The sequence below is a fragment of the Xenopus laevis genome, chromosome 4S, assembly GCF_017654675.1.
Source record: "Xenopus laevis strain J_2021 chromosome 4S, Xenopus_laevis_v10.1, whole genome shotgun sequence".
Lineage (NCBI taxonomy): Eukaryota > Metazoa > Chordata > Amphibia > Anura > Pipidae > Xenopus > Xenopus laevis.
The window spans coordinates 11,188,804-11,204,707 of record NC_054378.1 but is presented as its reverse complement, the minus strand read 5'-3'; the positions used below and the strand labels follow the sequence as shown (position 1 = coordinate 11,204,707).

Genomic DNA, 15,904 nt, shown 5'->3' with positions numbered 1-15,904 from the left:
TAAAATTATTATATTAAAATGCAGTCTATGGGAGATGGCCTTTCGGTAATCTGGAGCTCACTGGGTTTCCAGATAAGAGATCCCATACCTGTACTATTACAAGTAATTGTCACTTATCCAATATAACAAAGCCTCCTGTTTTGTGGCACTGTAGCCCGGGAAGGGGGATATGACTTTAAACTCAGAATATCACTCATGTATTATAAGGGGCAATGTAGCCCCTACTGTAAATGATAAGGATATTAGAAGTCACTGAGGGGTTGTTCTGTGACCATATAAAGGCACAAGGCTGCAGGCTGAGTTATACAGGGAACGCTGAGTATCACTCATGTATTATAAGGGATAATGTACCCCCTACTGTAAATGATAAGGATATTAGAAGTAACTGAGGGGTTCTGTGACCATATAAAGGCACAAGGCTGCAGGCTGAGTTATACAGGGAACTCTGAGTATCACTCATGTATTATAAGGGATAATGTACCCCCTACTGTAAATGATAAGGATATTAGAAGTCACTGAGGGGTTGTTCTGTGACCATATAAAGGCACAAGGCTGCAGGCTGAGTTATACAGGGAACTCTGAGTATCACTCATGTAATATCGTTTTTACTTTCACAGCTCCTGTCAGTCTTTTTACAGTGCATTTATGAGCTGTAACAGGCAAATATTGGGGTTTATTGTTGCTTATTTTAGCATGCTTGAATTAAGTTTCCCCCTTTTTTTTCTTCCTCCATATGTTACCTTTGTGTGTGTGTGTGCCGGTTGTGACTTGTGAGCATCAGCTGGATCGAAACAAAATGAATTTATAATAACAGAACAGGTCTCCATTAATATCTTGAAATTAAAAATAAATAAATAATGAATGTACATTGCAAACGTTCTTAGAATAGCCCCTTCGTCAATTTTATATTCACTTATTTTAAAGTTTACCCATCCTTTAATTTGACGGAGTGTGTGAAGAGGGGTCATGGTGTGCACAGGAGTCCCTATGCACGCAAGACCCTCTGAAAATTTGTTGCTATTGTTCAATGGGCAACCATTCTACACACTAATTTGGAGGGTGCCGACCCCTCGAGAGACATTGAGCACCGTGTAGAATAATAGTTTTAAGAGCCAGGGTGTGTTGGTGAATAAATATTGCCCTTTTACATCTCTTGCCTTGAACCACCATTTTTTGATGATCGGTGTGCTGCCTCAGAGATCACCTGACCAGAAATACTGCAGCTCTAACTGTAACAGGAAGAAGTGTAGAAGCAAAAGACACAACTCTGTCTGTTAATTCGTTCATGTGACCTAACATGTATGGTTTGTTTGTTTGCACTGTGAATCGTACGGTCCCAGGGGGCGGCCCTTATTTTTTAAAATGGCAATTTTCTATTTATGATTACCCAATGGCACATAGTACTAAAAAAGTATATTATTATGAAAATGGTTTATTTAAATGGAACAGGGTTTTACATACGAGCTGTTTTATTCAATATATTTTTATAGAGACCTAAATTGTTGGGGGGGTATAGTTTTCCTTTAATATTAACAATAAAAAAGAAAAAAAAGAAAAAAAAAGAAGGTAAGTCCTAATAATAATTTGTCACTTACACATTGAGGGGCTGCCAGGCCGGCCACTGTGCTTTGGCTTTGATCACTGTTAGCACTTCATCTCCCTGGAAAACAAAGACAAAGAATAACTGTCAGTTATGTCAGTGGCCAGTCACAGGGGTGCGCATATATATATATAAAACATAGACAAGCATTTGGGAAATTCTATTGTTGTCATACACTTGGAGGGTTATTTATAGTGATGGGCAAATAACTTTGCCAGACACAAATTCACTGCGAAATTCCAAGTTTCGCTGAAATCTAATTTAATGCCGTTTCACAAATTTCATGGGAAATCCACGTCTTTTTAGGCGAAACGAAACGGGAGTTTCGCCCATCACTGGTTTTCAGAAAGTAAGGAGAACTTTTTCAGATTTTGGTAAATAACCCCCTTATACTGAGGATATAACAATGTAATTTATTGCCAGCCAGAGCCAAAAAACTGCGACTTTTCCGAATTTGACGCCCGAAAACCTGTGACTCTTTCAGATTTGATACCGGAAAACCACAAAATGTTCGGATTATTGAACGAAACCCAGTGCAGATCATGATATCAACAGGACATCTGCCATTGACTTCTACATGAACTCGGCAGGTCTGAGTTTCGGGACTTTTTTATTTAGACTTTTAAAGAGCATGTAAAGGCAAAAAAATAAAATCCAATTTTTACTTTCTTTAATGAAAAAGAAACCTATCTCCAATATACTTTAATTAAAAAATGTGTACCGTTTTTATAAGAAACCTGACTGTAAGATAGGAATTGTCAGACGGTCCCTAACTGCTCTGCAGGGAAACAATCATACTTATGAACACCAGGGGGAGCCCAACCTTACTTCCCAGCCATGCAGAACTCAAGCAGCTTTGTTTGTTTCCCTGTAGAGCAGTCAGCGACTCTGTAGGGATTTGTATTGGAATTTATTTTTGCCTTTACTGTTTCCAACTCCAGCTGCAGGGACAAAGATCATGGAGCCAGATTTAAACAGATAAACTGGGATTCTATTTGGAGAATTATTTTGCTGCAGCCACTGGTTCTGCAGAGTTGGAGAAAGTTTGTATTAAACAATACAAAAACTATAAAATCCACATTAGTTTACATGACAACACAGGACCCAGTGCAGTCTGCATATTCTGATTATTAATCAGTCTTAATGTATAGGCTTGTGGCAGATATTATTTGACTTGTGCTGTTTTGATACGACGATCCCTAAGCAGCCCAGACCACACTGAGCATGTGCACAGTCTTGGTCTTGGATGTTTAACAAAGTTACAAAATAGTGACCCCCTGTGGCCAACTTTGAAAGCATAAATTATTTGTTTGATTAGGCTTGTGGTGCAGTAAGTTCATGTTTATGTTTAGTATACAAAATACAGCATTTCTAGCCTTATTCTATTTTAGACTTTAGTTCCCCTTTAACATGATCTGGGTTTTTATAAATCAAAAACAAAATTGATGGGTTTTTTTCTATTAAGAATTTGTGTTTTTACTCTTTAAAAGTCCAACCAGAAAAAAAATCTGACTTTAATTAATAGCCCCCTAAATAAACCAAACTACTGTTTTGTTATTACAGAGAAAAAAGGAAATGGGGTTTAAAAATTTGAATTATTTAATTAAAATGGAGTCTATGGCAGATGGGCTTTCTGTAATTCGGAGCTTTCTGGTTAATGGGTTTCCGGATAACGAATCCTATACCTGTATGGCTATTTATAGTACCATTGAAGTTCCCCTGGATGCCTGGAAACACGTAAGAGCAATTCAGGATTGTAGATTTGATTTAAGATGTAGATTTGTAAGTAGCTTAATACATAATGGACAAAGCAGGAGGTTCCTGCACAGAAATGTTTATAAAAGGGTTTTCTGTTTCTTTACTTGTTCAGAATGTTACGTTTCCTCATTTACTTTTTGTCTATTTCTGCTTTTTTTTCTCCCCCCTCCACTCCCTGCATTCTGTATTCCCCAATTAAACGAAGAGGAAAAAAAATAAAAATAAATTATGAGTAATTGGCGTTTCTCCCTGGCTGGCCTTGGATTGTAAATGGGAATTACATTGCATTCTGTGCGCTTTTATTTCTGAACCACGTCCCCTTTCTGGTCGGGCATAACCTCGTTTAAACAGATAGTCTCCTCGACAACTTAATTGCTCCTCTATTTCGCACAAAACCAGAGCAATTAAAGTCTAACGCTGCCTCTCCACATAAAGGGAAATGTTAGGAGTGGATAGATTTGCATGCAGTTTCAATCCTACATGACCTGACATTCAGAGCACAATGCTGTTTTCTACATGCATTAGAACAAGCCAAGATGTTGAATAAGATTCTTTTTTTTTTTTAGTGTTTAAGACCTGACAAAGCTGGAATTGAATGGGATCTATTTTTGTAATAATGGAAAACGTAGATACTCTAAATAGTAAAGGTACAAAAGGAACAAAAGCATAGACAGAGGACAATCTTTGTAAAAAAAAAAAAAAGGCTAAAAGATACTTTTTTTTCCCCCAAAAACAGCTTCATGCTATTCCAGTTTCATATTTGATACCCCAGAACACAAAGAAGAATAAATACAGTGTCATTTTCAAACGACTTTGGCGCTGTCAAGGGGGTCCTGCCTATTACAAAAAGTGGAGCACAGCTGTGCCCCCCTTTAGGCCTGGGCTCGGTGCAACAGCCCTTTATATAACACCCCAGAACAAGGCATGATAAATACAGTGTCAATTCCATATATAATGCCCCAGAACAAAATGGGATTAGTGATGGGCGAATTTGCACCGTTTCGCTAAATAATTTGTGAATTTTGCGCGAAATTCGTGAAATGGCGCCGGTGTCTCGTTTTTGATGCTGGCGCCCGTTTTTGACGCCCGCGTCCATTTTTTCAAAAAAAATTTTTTTGACCCCATCGAATTTTTGAGGCAAATTTTCGCGGGCGTTTCACGAATTTATTCACTGGCGGCAAATTCGCAGCGAATTTGCGCCTGCCGAATAAATTCGCCCATCACTAATGGGGATGGCAGGATAATTAAAGTTACAATTCCATATACAGTAGCAGGATAAATACATTGCATGAATAATGCCTCCATGCCTCCATTGTAGTAGGAAATGTATTGATGTTGGTTTGGGGCAGAGTCCTGCAGCGGGTTACCCCCAAGAACCTGCGGTACCCTGCGGGTTGGAAGATCCGGGTGCGGGTATAGACGCGGGTCGGCGGGTTCTGCGAGTTTGCGGGTCGGGCCGATGGTCTTCTCAATAGCGATTTTTACTCCTTTTTTCTGATCATGCCTACTTCTGATGATGTCACTTCCGCTTTACAATGACAGCACTTCCTGTTTTACTCCCTTTTTTCTGATCACGCCTACTTCCAATGATATCACTTCCGGTTTACAATGACAGCACTTCCTGATTCTTGATGGTCATCGGGTCCGGGTTGCGGATAAGGTACTTGTGGTTCGGGTCCGGTAGTGGGTCCAAGCAGGTAAGAATTCGGGTTGCGGGTCCGGGTTGCAGATTGCAGGTTGCGGGTACGGGTCGGGTGCAGGATCCAAAAAATGGACCAGCGCAGGACTCTAATTTGGGGGCTTGGTCCAGGCCTTTATTAAAATATGTCCATGAACAAAAAGATGCAATAAAATGGAAGACTGTTGCATTGGATTTGGTATATAGTATTCCTTCCATTCTAACAGAAGTTCTTTAAACTATGCAAATTGTAGGGGCATTTAAGCCAAGTTCACGTTTATTGACTCAAAAAAGTAGGGTAGGCATATTTTGAGAATGAGAAGGAAATGTTTCCTTAATTCTTTTGGATTTAACTGCAGTTTAGAAATGTTCCCTTTCTTCATTCAGACAAAGAATGGAATAGAAAGGAGCCATCAAGCCTTAGCATTTAGTTTTCTTCACTTAACAGGCAAAAACTCATTCACTAATGGAGGAAAACGTATAATAATGGGAAGAATGGAAAAATAGCTGCCTTAGAAGGGCTCACATCAGTGCAGTGCATCATTGTGTTCCTAGAGCTAATTACGAGTTCTCCATCAGTAGAAACATTAAAAGGTTTTATCCAACTCTTCCAAAATAAAATGATCAATGCTACAAGAAACCTGTGTGAGATAATTAAATGTTGATTGATCCAAAAAAAAAAAGCCGACTAATTGCTAATGCGGGATCAGGAAGCATTTTGTTCTGCCGGTGAGTCTACTAGCATAGCCTTCACAGCTTTACAGTTAACCTTTCTTCGGATTAGAAAAGATGAAATCTCTTGAGGTTTAAACATGATGGACAAATAGTTTCCGTAGAATCGAGAATGATATGAAATTAGCCTGCGGTTTTAATGAAGTTTGGACATGGCCCATAAAAACAGTATTCACTGGCAAATAACAGATTTTGGTTATTTTGTGAGCAGATTGTACTGGGATTGCCAAATGTATCTTGAATTTGTTCTGCAGGTCTCCAGTTTGGAATCTAAACTGTTATCAGGTTGCAATTGTCCTACCTACCCAAAAAGCAGTGGTTTGATTAGCAGACTAGAATGCTAACTAGCATCTGACTGAAAAACAAATACTAATTAACATCTTTCTTTCTTTCTTTCTTTCTTTCTTTCTTTCGGTTTCTTTCTTTTTCATTTCACTTTCTTTTTTTGATTTGATTTTGTTTGTTTTTTTCATCTTCATTTCTCTTTCTCTCTCTTTTTCCTTCCTCCCTTTCTCTTTATTTCTTCCTCTTTTTATTTGTCTTCATTTCCTCTCCCACTTTTTCTTTCATTTTCTTTTTTAATTTCATTTTGTTTCTTTTCTATTTCTCTCCTTTCCTTCCTTTCTCTCTCTCTTTTATCTTCCCTCTTTTTCTTTCTTCCTTCTTCATTTTCTTTCTCTTTATTTCATTTCCCTCTTTTTCTTTCATTCTCTTTTTTAATTGCAGTTTGTTTCTTTTTTTTATTTCTCTTTCTCCTTTCCTTTCCTTCCCTCTCTCTCTCTCTCTCTCTCTCTCTCTCTCTCTCTCTCTCTCTCTCTCTCTCTCTCTCTCTCTCTCTCTCTCTCTCTCTCTCTCTCTCTCTCTCTCTCTCTCTCTCTCTCTCTCTCTCTCTTCGTTCCTTCCCTTCTCTCTCTTTCTCCTTTTTCTTCCCTTCTCTCTCTTCCTCCTTTTCTTCCCTTCTCTCTCTTTCTCCTTCCCTTCTCTCTCTTCCTCCTTTTCTTCCCTTCTCTCTCTTTCTCCTTTCCTACACTTCTCTCTCTTTCCTTCCCCTTTCTTTTTCTTTCTTTCTTTCTTTCTTTCTTTCTTTCTTTCTTTCTTTCTTTCTTTCTTTCTTTCTTTCTTTCTTTCTTTCTTTCTTTCTTTCTTCTCTCTCTCTCTTCTTTCATTCCCTTCTCTCTCTTTCTCCTTTCCTTCCCTTCTCTCTCTTTCTCCTTCCCTTCTCTCTCTTCCTCCTTTTCTTCCCTTCTCTCTCTTTCTCCTTTCCTACACTTCTCTCTCTTTCCTTCCCCTTTCTTTCTTTCTTTCTTTCTTTCTTTCTTTCTTTCTTTCTTTCTTTCTTTCTTTCTTTCTTTCTTTCTTTCTTTCTTTCTTTCTTCTCTCTCTCTCTTCTTTCATTCCCTTCTCTCTCTTTCTCCTTTCCTTCCCTTCTCTCTCTTTCTCCTTCCCTTCTCTCTCTTTCTCCTTCCCTTCTCTCTCTTCCACCTTTTCTTCCCTTCTCTCTCTTTCTCCTTTCCTACCCTTCTCTCTCTTTCCTTCCTCTTTCTTTCTTTCTTTCTTTCTTTCTTTCTTTCTTTCTTTCTTTCTTTCTTTCTTTCTTTCTTTCTTTCTTTCTTTCTTTCTTTCTTTCTTTCTTTCTCCTCAGTTGACAGATCAGCCCTGACCTATTGTTTGGACCTGGACTTTGAGCCTGTTTAACAATTTCTTTGCCTGCCAGTGTGCCATGACCTTGTCTTGTTTGCCTTTCTACCCTAATCGTGCCTGTGCATACCTTCTGCATTGTTGTTCCTATTCCCCAAGCACTTGACCTGCCAGTGTCCCAGTTCACCTTTCTCATTGATGCTTACCAAGCCCTTCAAGAAGCTAGGAGCTCTTGGTGGTCCATAATGACCTCTGGTTCCTGAGATCATGGAATTATAATATCCTTATAAAGGTATGGGACCTGTTATCCAGAATTCTTGGGATCTAAGGTTTTCCAGATAATGGATCTCCATAATTTGGATCTTCATACCTTATGTCTACTAGAATAGCATGCAAACATTAAATAACTCAATAAGATGGTTTTGTTCCCATGTTCTATGTTCTATTACTACCGAGAAAAGGGAAATCATTTAAAAAATTTGGATTATTTGGATAAAATGAAGTTCATGGGAGATGGCCTTTCTGTAATTCAGAGATTTCTGGATAACAGGTTTCTGGATAATGGACCCCATACCCACATTTGAACGTAAAGGGTATATTACTTCTTATGCTACACAACCTTCAATGAGTTGTGATATGTGATTTCACTAAGAACCAATTTTTAATTGATGACAGTTTATTATTGGCTCTTATGCATTATAACAATATTTTTTTTGTTCAGTAGGAGTGATGGGCGAATTTATTCGCGACAAATTTGCCTGTTTCGTCACTTAAAAATTGGTTCTTAGTGAAATCAAATATCACAACACAAAAGTTTTTTAGACGCCGACGATGATTCTGACGCCAGCGCCAACTGACGTCCATTGATTTTAATGGCCGACGGCTGTTTTGTGAATTTTTCGTCAGTTTCTGGAATTTCGCGGGAAATTCGCAAAATTCGTGGTGAAGCAAAATGGGACAAATTCACCCATCACTATTCAGTAGATCTTTTAAGGAAAAATTAAGTTTGACTTGCTTCTCCTTGCATAGAAGCACATTTATCAAGGGTCGAATTTTGAATTTTTCGCAGAAAAAAACAAATTGATCTCTGCACCTCTCCCATTGACTTAAACAGTAATTTGGCAGGTTTTATAGTCAAATTCAAATTCTTAAAGGGCCAGAGTATGATAAATCTCGAAAATCTAATAAATTTTTAAAAAAAAACTCAAATCAAGTTTGGACAACTCCCTAGTCGAATTTGACAGTTTTGACCATAAAAAAAATTTGAAAATTCAAATTTGAATTTTCAATTCGACCCTTGATAAATATGCCCCATAGTGTATGACATTGTAGTTGTTAACAAAAATAAGATATAAATGCATGTTGCTGCCCTGCTTGCCTTTAATTTAGTTGGAACATAACTCAAAATTATTCCATTTTACTGGAATCCAACTCAGGTTTCTGACTCAGTTTCTGACTCAGTTTCTGTTTTAAATCAAATGAGAAATAATTGAATGCATTGTGTTTGGTTACGGTTAAGGCAGCAAATATGTCAGTTCATTTTACCGTCATCTGCTCATAGTTAGAAGCGCAAAGAATTGGCATGTGGCAACGAACACGATACAGAGGACAAAATGTTATTTCACTTTGTATATTTGGTTTTGCATTGGCATTGTCCAGAAAATAAACCCAGAATTGTGGCTCTAACCTTGAACTTCACTCAATGTTTTATTTCTGTTTGGTTAAGCAAGTGGATATTGGAGCTAAAATATAACTGTACCAGGGCTAAAATATAACTGTACCAGGGCTGAAATGAAGAGTATGAAACAGAGGCACCTGCGTTGGGTGCAATTATTTTTTTTAATGAGTAAAGCACAATTCTAAAATAAAATCCTAATTGTGGCACATACATTGAGTGGCTTGTCATTGGACCAGCTCCTTGTCTTTCCAACAATTCCCATGTCTGAGTCCACCACCCACCTTCTCATAATTGAGAAATGGTGTGGTGGGACAATGGGGGTGGGCAGGGACAGCAACCCTTGCTATGGTTGTCAAAGCTCGTAGTATATAGGGCTAAAACACCATACAAAAACCACCTGTACGGTGTTGTAGAGTCTAGCATTACTTAGCATCACTCTAGCATCTTTTAGATATGATAAGCGCTATGAATACAAGCCAACTCTGACATTTCCACCTACTGATTACAGTTGTTAAGTGTAGTGTTCCTTTTACACCGAGGAAACACAAATGTCAGGCACAATGAAATTGGAATTCTAGGAGAGAGACTCTCTGTTTGCACCAAATTTTGCACCTTGCACCAGTCTAGTTCTTAGTTCAGGCTGACTATGGTCTACAGTGCTATTCAGGGTCAGAAGATGTCTTCTACATTGCAGCCAGTAACCCTAGTCTACAGAGTATTATAAAAGATGATAGAAAGGGAAAAATACTAATTTTAACCTTGTTTCAATCACACTTTGGTACCAGTAATACAAACAGTGATGTGCCATTTTGAAAGTCGAGGCTCATCTAGGAGCCACATATATCAGAATTATACAGATGCTAATTGGCTGAGGTATCGGTATTAGAAAGAGTGAATTCCTAATCAGCACCTTGGATAGTTCAAAGGCAACTTTGCCTTTCCGGGTCCTCATTTGTGTCAATTATTAGAAAGGCAAAACAAACAAAGGCAGAAAATGTATTTAAGCGAATCATTTTAACAGTAAAAATTATTTCTCGTCTTTAGTGTAGAGAATAAAAACTACAGAAGCATTATTGTTTGCTTTATATAGGCTACAAGATGAAAGAAAATGTGGTTGGACATTTCAGCGTTTGCCAATGCTAAATACCTGAAACAGTAGCTCTGAGGTTTTACTTCCCCAAAAATGTCTGAGTGTTTGTGTCCACCACACATCTTGTCACACTTTGGTAACGGTGTGGTGGGCCAATGGCGGGGGTCTGTTTGGCGGCCATGTGTGGCTGATGAGACCTAATTTTTGGATGTGCTCCTAATAAAGATGGTGTTTTGTGGCTCCTTGCCACCCTAAGGCGGCTTTTCTGATGCCACCCCCCCCCCATTTTGAAGGCTGGAGTGGGTGTAGGGGGGCTGCATTCTAGTATGGAGAGCACAATTGCACTCTCTGCACTAGCAGAGCCAAAGTTTCTCAACTTGTCTCATGGCAGCAATGCCTCTGGCTCCACATTTGCAAAACAGGTAGCAGGTTCTGATATGCGGTCAAGTTAAGCCTCCAATTCCTACAATGCATTGCATGTTCTTTGATTAAATGACATGCAATGGTTTGTCCAATGGATGGGGGCAGTCAATATGTTAGGCACTTTTCCCACATTGCTTCTGTTCAGTAAAAATTGCACATGTCTGGGTGCAACATCTTTGTAGTATTTTCAAGGCTGCTTTGAGGCTGTATAGACTTGCACAAGTGCATGGAAGATAGGAGAATTTCATTAAAGTTCTCTTGTGAAAGTCCAAGACTCCAAACAACACTTGGAAACTTTTAAAAATACTGCCTAGATGGCACTTAGTAAGTTAGATCCCTAGGGCCAATACTATTTTTAATGAAACTGGGGCCCACCTGGGCTGCCACATCAAGGGCCCCAACCCCCCTCAGAGGCCTCCACACTAGTCATCAGTTCCTCTAGGCACGATACCCAATGACCTCCTCCACCACGCTTTACCTTTTACGTTTCCAGATGGGAGGGGGTCTGGGCCAGCAAGGGCAAAAAGGACCAGGGGACATTGGGGGTTCCGCTGACCCCGTTCAACATTGACTAGAGTTCAGGTTCAGTGAAAAAATGGACCGGAAGGAGAATCAAAGGGGTGTCTAGAGTAGTCTAATAAGATATTGTTCAGTGGTGCATGTAGTTGGCACCAGCGGATAATGCTCTTAATGACAATTATATTGATGAAGAGAATTTGTAAATAATGTGTATTACAAGGTTTCTTTTATTTGGCTACATTTTACTTTTGGGTATACAACCTCTTTGATAAATGATATTCTCATAACTCTGGCTACATACTAGTATAAAGCTGTGTGTCCTCTCTCACGGACATCATCAGTACATCCATTAGGAACCCATGGAGAAACAGAGTCACTATTTGCCACATTTTAAACATAGCATTACCTTTCATAGCATAAACTATTCCTTAGAGCCTTAGCAAAGTCCTATGGAATTGGCTGCCCTAACTGGCTCTACTTGAAAACCCGACCACTGCTTAATATTCAACTTCTTTGTGGAAAAATTGCACAATTACTTGAATGACAATTCTAACTCCTACAGGGAACTTCAACTACGCCCTCAGTTTTCACAAGCTACTTGTAATGCCAAAGTAGTAGATGAATAATGCTCAGCCTTTATCCCTGCAGAGCTTCTCCGCTCTCTGGAACGTCTACCTGATTATAACAAAACCTGTAAAATCCTCGGCTGCTACTGTTCAACTAATATATGTCTGTATCTGCTATTATATTGCAGCAATTTATATATATTTGCATTTCATTCCTTGCTGATCGCTTCCATTACCATCTTTTTATCTGTTCTACTCAACGTCACTCATCTCGCTCTAATGTATCTACTTGTCTTCACTTGCATTGCTGCTACTAGCACGCCGAGGAGCACAAGCGATGATTAATAATAGTAAAGCAGGAAAAGGATTCCACCTTATTTGCCTGCAAATCAGAAGAAATTTTGGGTAAAAAACACAGAACATTTCCATTTATATGGAATGCCCTAGAGCAGGGGTCCTCAACATTTTCATTCCCATGAGCCACATTCAAATGTAAAAAGAGTCAGGGAGCAACACAAGCATGCAAAGCATTCCCGGGGGTGCCAAATAAGGGCTGTGATTGGCTATTTGATAGCCCTATGTGGACTGGAAGCCTGCAGGAGTCTCTATTTAACAGTACACCTGGTTTTATGCAACCAAAACTTCCAAATTACAAACCAGGAATTCAAAAATAATCTAATCATTTTGGGAAATTTAATCTTGCGCACAAGATGCAGAAATCCATTGAAGGAATGTGTCAGGAACACTGGGAGCTCCCCATCCAAGATGATGGCGGCCAGCGCCATGAACTAACGTCATCACGCTGCACCAGACACATGACGTCAGCATGAGTAGCAGTTTGAAATTTGAAATTAAAGCCCTTCCAGGTCACCGGGATCAATGCCCGATGATAGGATTTCCTGGGTGCTTCTAAAAATTACTATTGTCTGATTCCTGAACCTATTGACCCGCCTGAACTTTGCTACTCATCTGCTTGCCTATTGATTTTGACTACACTTTCGTCTGAGACCCCTTTTGGATACCGATGAACTTGGACTTTTACCCGAAGCTTCCTCCTTGGTCCAGACTTCTTCCGCTGGAAACCGATAGGCCCCTGTCAGAATTTTCACATTCCATATTCCACCACTCTATACACATGTAACAAACCAATCCCACCCCAGGTCCACACAGACCCCTAGACATTTGTTTTTCCTGAAGCTCTTGGCTCACTCCTTTCTCAGCTGCAAGCTACCTCTCCTGTTGTAGCCAGCCATGGGTACCCTCTGCTATCTGCCACTAGTTCAATTCAATATTTAATATTATAATATTATTATGAAATAGGTAACCAGTTGGCTCAAGTTTCTATAGTTTTTGGTGGTTGTTGATTCAATGGCACCAGTATCTTAAAAACCAGATAGACCAGGAAGTCTTAGACTCACAGAAGACCAGAGACCATAGCTGGAAGCTGAATTTTGAATATATCTGCAATTATATATCTATTGTTAGTGTTAGGGTCAACATTTTTCAATCTCCTTCCTCCATAAGCCAAAGTATTGCTGGGGTGTGTGACTTGATTATCATACACTATACATAGGCTGAACCTGAAGGACAAGTTATTTTCAACTTTCACAATTTCATACAAAACCTTATTATTTTCCACCGCTGGCTAGTGATGGGCGAATTTATTCGGCAAGCGTGAATTCACGCGATTTGCCATTGGCGAAAAAATTAGCGAAACGCCCTCAAAAATTCTCTGGCGTCAAAAAAAATTCGTGAAAAAACGGACGCCAGCGTCAAAAACAAGACACCGGCGCCGTTTCGCAAATTTTTCACTGTTTCGCGAATTTCGTGGGAAATTCGCAAATTTTTTAGCGAAGCAAACGGCCCAAATTCGCCCATCACTACCGCTGGCTTGACCGGGCCATGGTGGCTTTATTAGAAGCCATCTTCATCCTTACATTTCCCTCACAATGGCGAGCTTGTGTTTCATTTACTAAATAAATACTCTGCTGTGCTATCAGTCTTAATATCTAGGGGAAAGTATGCCTTGTTGGCAAGGCCCGGTATTCTGTCATGCATTTATAAACAGATTAAGGCTGTTTCTAATATCACAGATTTTCCCAGATGACAAAATAAACAAGAGGAATGTCTCTCTGTAGAGCCAGAGAAAACCTTAAGCAACAATAAAATAAACATTGCTGAAACCCCGGGGACTAAACAAACCTTGGCCCAATGCGAACATCGTTTTAAATGCCAAAGTGCTAATTTGTCCACGAGTCCGTTGTGAAACCAACTGTACGACACCCACTTTTTATATTTTTATAATATATTTTATAGTTATGTTTGGGAGGCCGCATAGCTATTCACATAGAGCTGAACCCGGCAGAGGTAGCAATTTAAAGGGGCAGTATACCTGCTTGCATGAGTACAATCAATAGGGCTTGAGTTGCATATACTTTTTGCATATTGTTTAAACTGCAAAAAAACTAACAATGGGTAATTTTCAACTTCAAGTGCAGAGAGGAAAGTACAGTTTCATGAGGAATCACTGCTTTTTCCCCCACAATGCAGCATTTTTTTCAAGAATTTCAGCACCATTGTGGTTGTGTCTGGCACAGCTGTGGCCAAAGCATAAAGAAGAATGCAGAGGTGGTTGGTCTGAGTAGGGATGTAGGATGCAGACAGGGGAGAAGCCCTAGGAGCAGTTTGGCAAGCCACATACTCAATATCCAGATACTGTGGGTTTCAGAAGAGTCTGCACACAATCATCACTGGGAGATGTCCCCATACCATTCCCTGCCAGTTCCATTTAAAGGAGAATTAACCCTAAAGTTAAAAAAACTTTACCCCCTAACCTACATAGACCCCCCTCCCTCCAGCCTATGTGTCACCCCGAACAAATGCCTCTAACGTTTTGCTTACCCCTCAGTGCAGATTCAGGCATCAGAGTTCACGGGCGCCATCTTCTTCTCTTCGGAAGTCTTCGGAATGAGACAGGCATGGCGGCGCATGCACAATTTTTTGTTTTGTGACAAAACTTGCAAATATTGCAGAAGCGCCGGTCTAAGAACCTTATTCTGACGATTACCGAGCCCGAAGATGGCACCCGTGAACTCCGATGCCTGAATCTGCACCGAGGGGTAAGTAAAACGTTAGGGGAATTTGCCAGGGGTAACACTTAGGCTGGGGGGTCTATGTAGGATAGGGGGGTAGGGTTTTATAACTTTAGGGTTGAATTCTCTTTAAAGGAATTGTTCAGTGTAAAAATACAAACTGGGTAAATAAATAGGCTGTGCAAAATAAAAAAACGTTTCTAATATAGTCACAAAAATGTGATGTATAAAGGCTGGAGTAACTGGATGTCTAACAACAGAACAGAACACTACTTCCTGCCTACTTCCTTTAAGCTCTCTTGGCTTCCACTGATTACCAGTTACCTGGTTACAATAATAATAATAATAATAATAACCAATGGCTATGAAGTAATCCTGGATCATGTTTTGAACCAGTGTCCCAGTGTACCAGTGTTCTCAGGTACAAATTTGTGTATTATCTCCATCTAGAGCAGTGATCCCCAACCAGTAGCTCCCTAGCAACATGCTGCTCTCCAACCCCTTGGATGTTGCTCCCAGTGGCTTCAAAGCAGGTGTTTAATTCCAGGCTTGAAGGCAAGTTTTGGTTGTATAAAAACCAGGTAGTACTGTGACAAATAGCCTCCTGTAGTCTTCTAGTACACATAGAAGACCAAATAGCCAATTACATTTGGCACTTATTTGGCACCCCAGAAAGTTTTTGCATGCCTGTGTTGCTCCCCAACTTTTTTTTATTTTTGAATGTGGCTCACAAGTAAAAAAGGTTGGGGACCCCTGATCTAGAGTAACATTGTGTATGTGACACTGAGCATCTGCAGAAGGGAAATTAGATTATAAACTTGACTTCAGCACTGACTGATCTGAATGATGAATAGTATAGGGCTAATTTATTTGTAATGTTTTATACATAATGTAGCATTTTCCACAAAATCCAGGCATTCATGCAGGTCACTGATCTACATTTAAAAAGAAGCCACACCAACATGAAACAAGTTCCTGGGGGGTTGCCAATTAAGGGCTTTGATTGACTTTTTGGTAGCACCATGTGGATGGCCAGTTTCGGGAGGCACTTTTTAGACATAAACGTGCTCTTTTTGCCTTCAAAACTTGATTCCGAGCTAAGAATTCAAAAACGATCACCAACTTTGAGG

The 15,904-nt window shown here is 39.7% G+C and overlaps 1 protein-coding gene across 1 annotated transcript in view; it reads right to left on the bottom strand.

The window, feature by feature from the left end:
• spon1.S (spondin 1, extracellular matrix protein S homeolog) overlaps nt 1-15,904 on the bottom strand; it is a 175,761-nt gene that overhangs the window by 35,453 nt on the left and 124,404 nt on the right. The window contains exon 7 of the mRNA XM_018260154.2: nt 1,596-1,660. Within this exon, the coding sequence (XP_018115643.1) occupies nt 1,596-1,660 (65 nt within the window). The remainder of the gene's footprint in view (nt 1-1,595; nt 1,661-15,904) is intronic.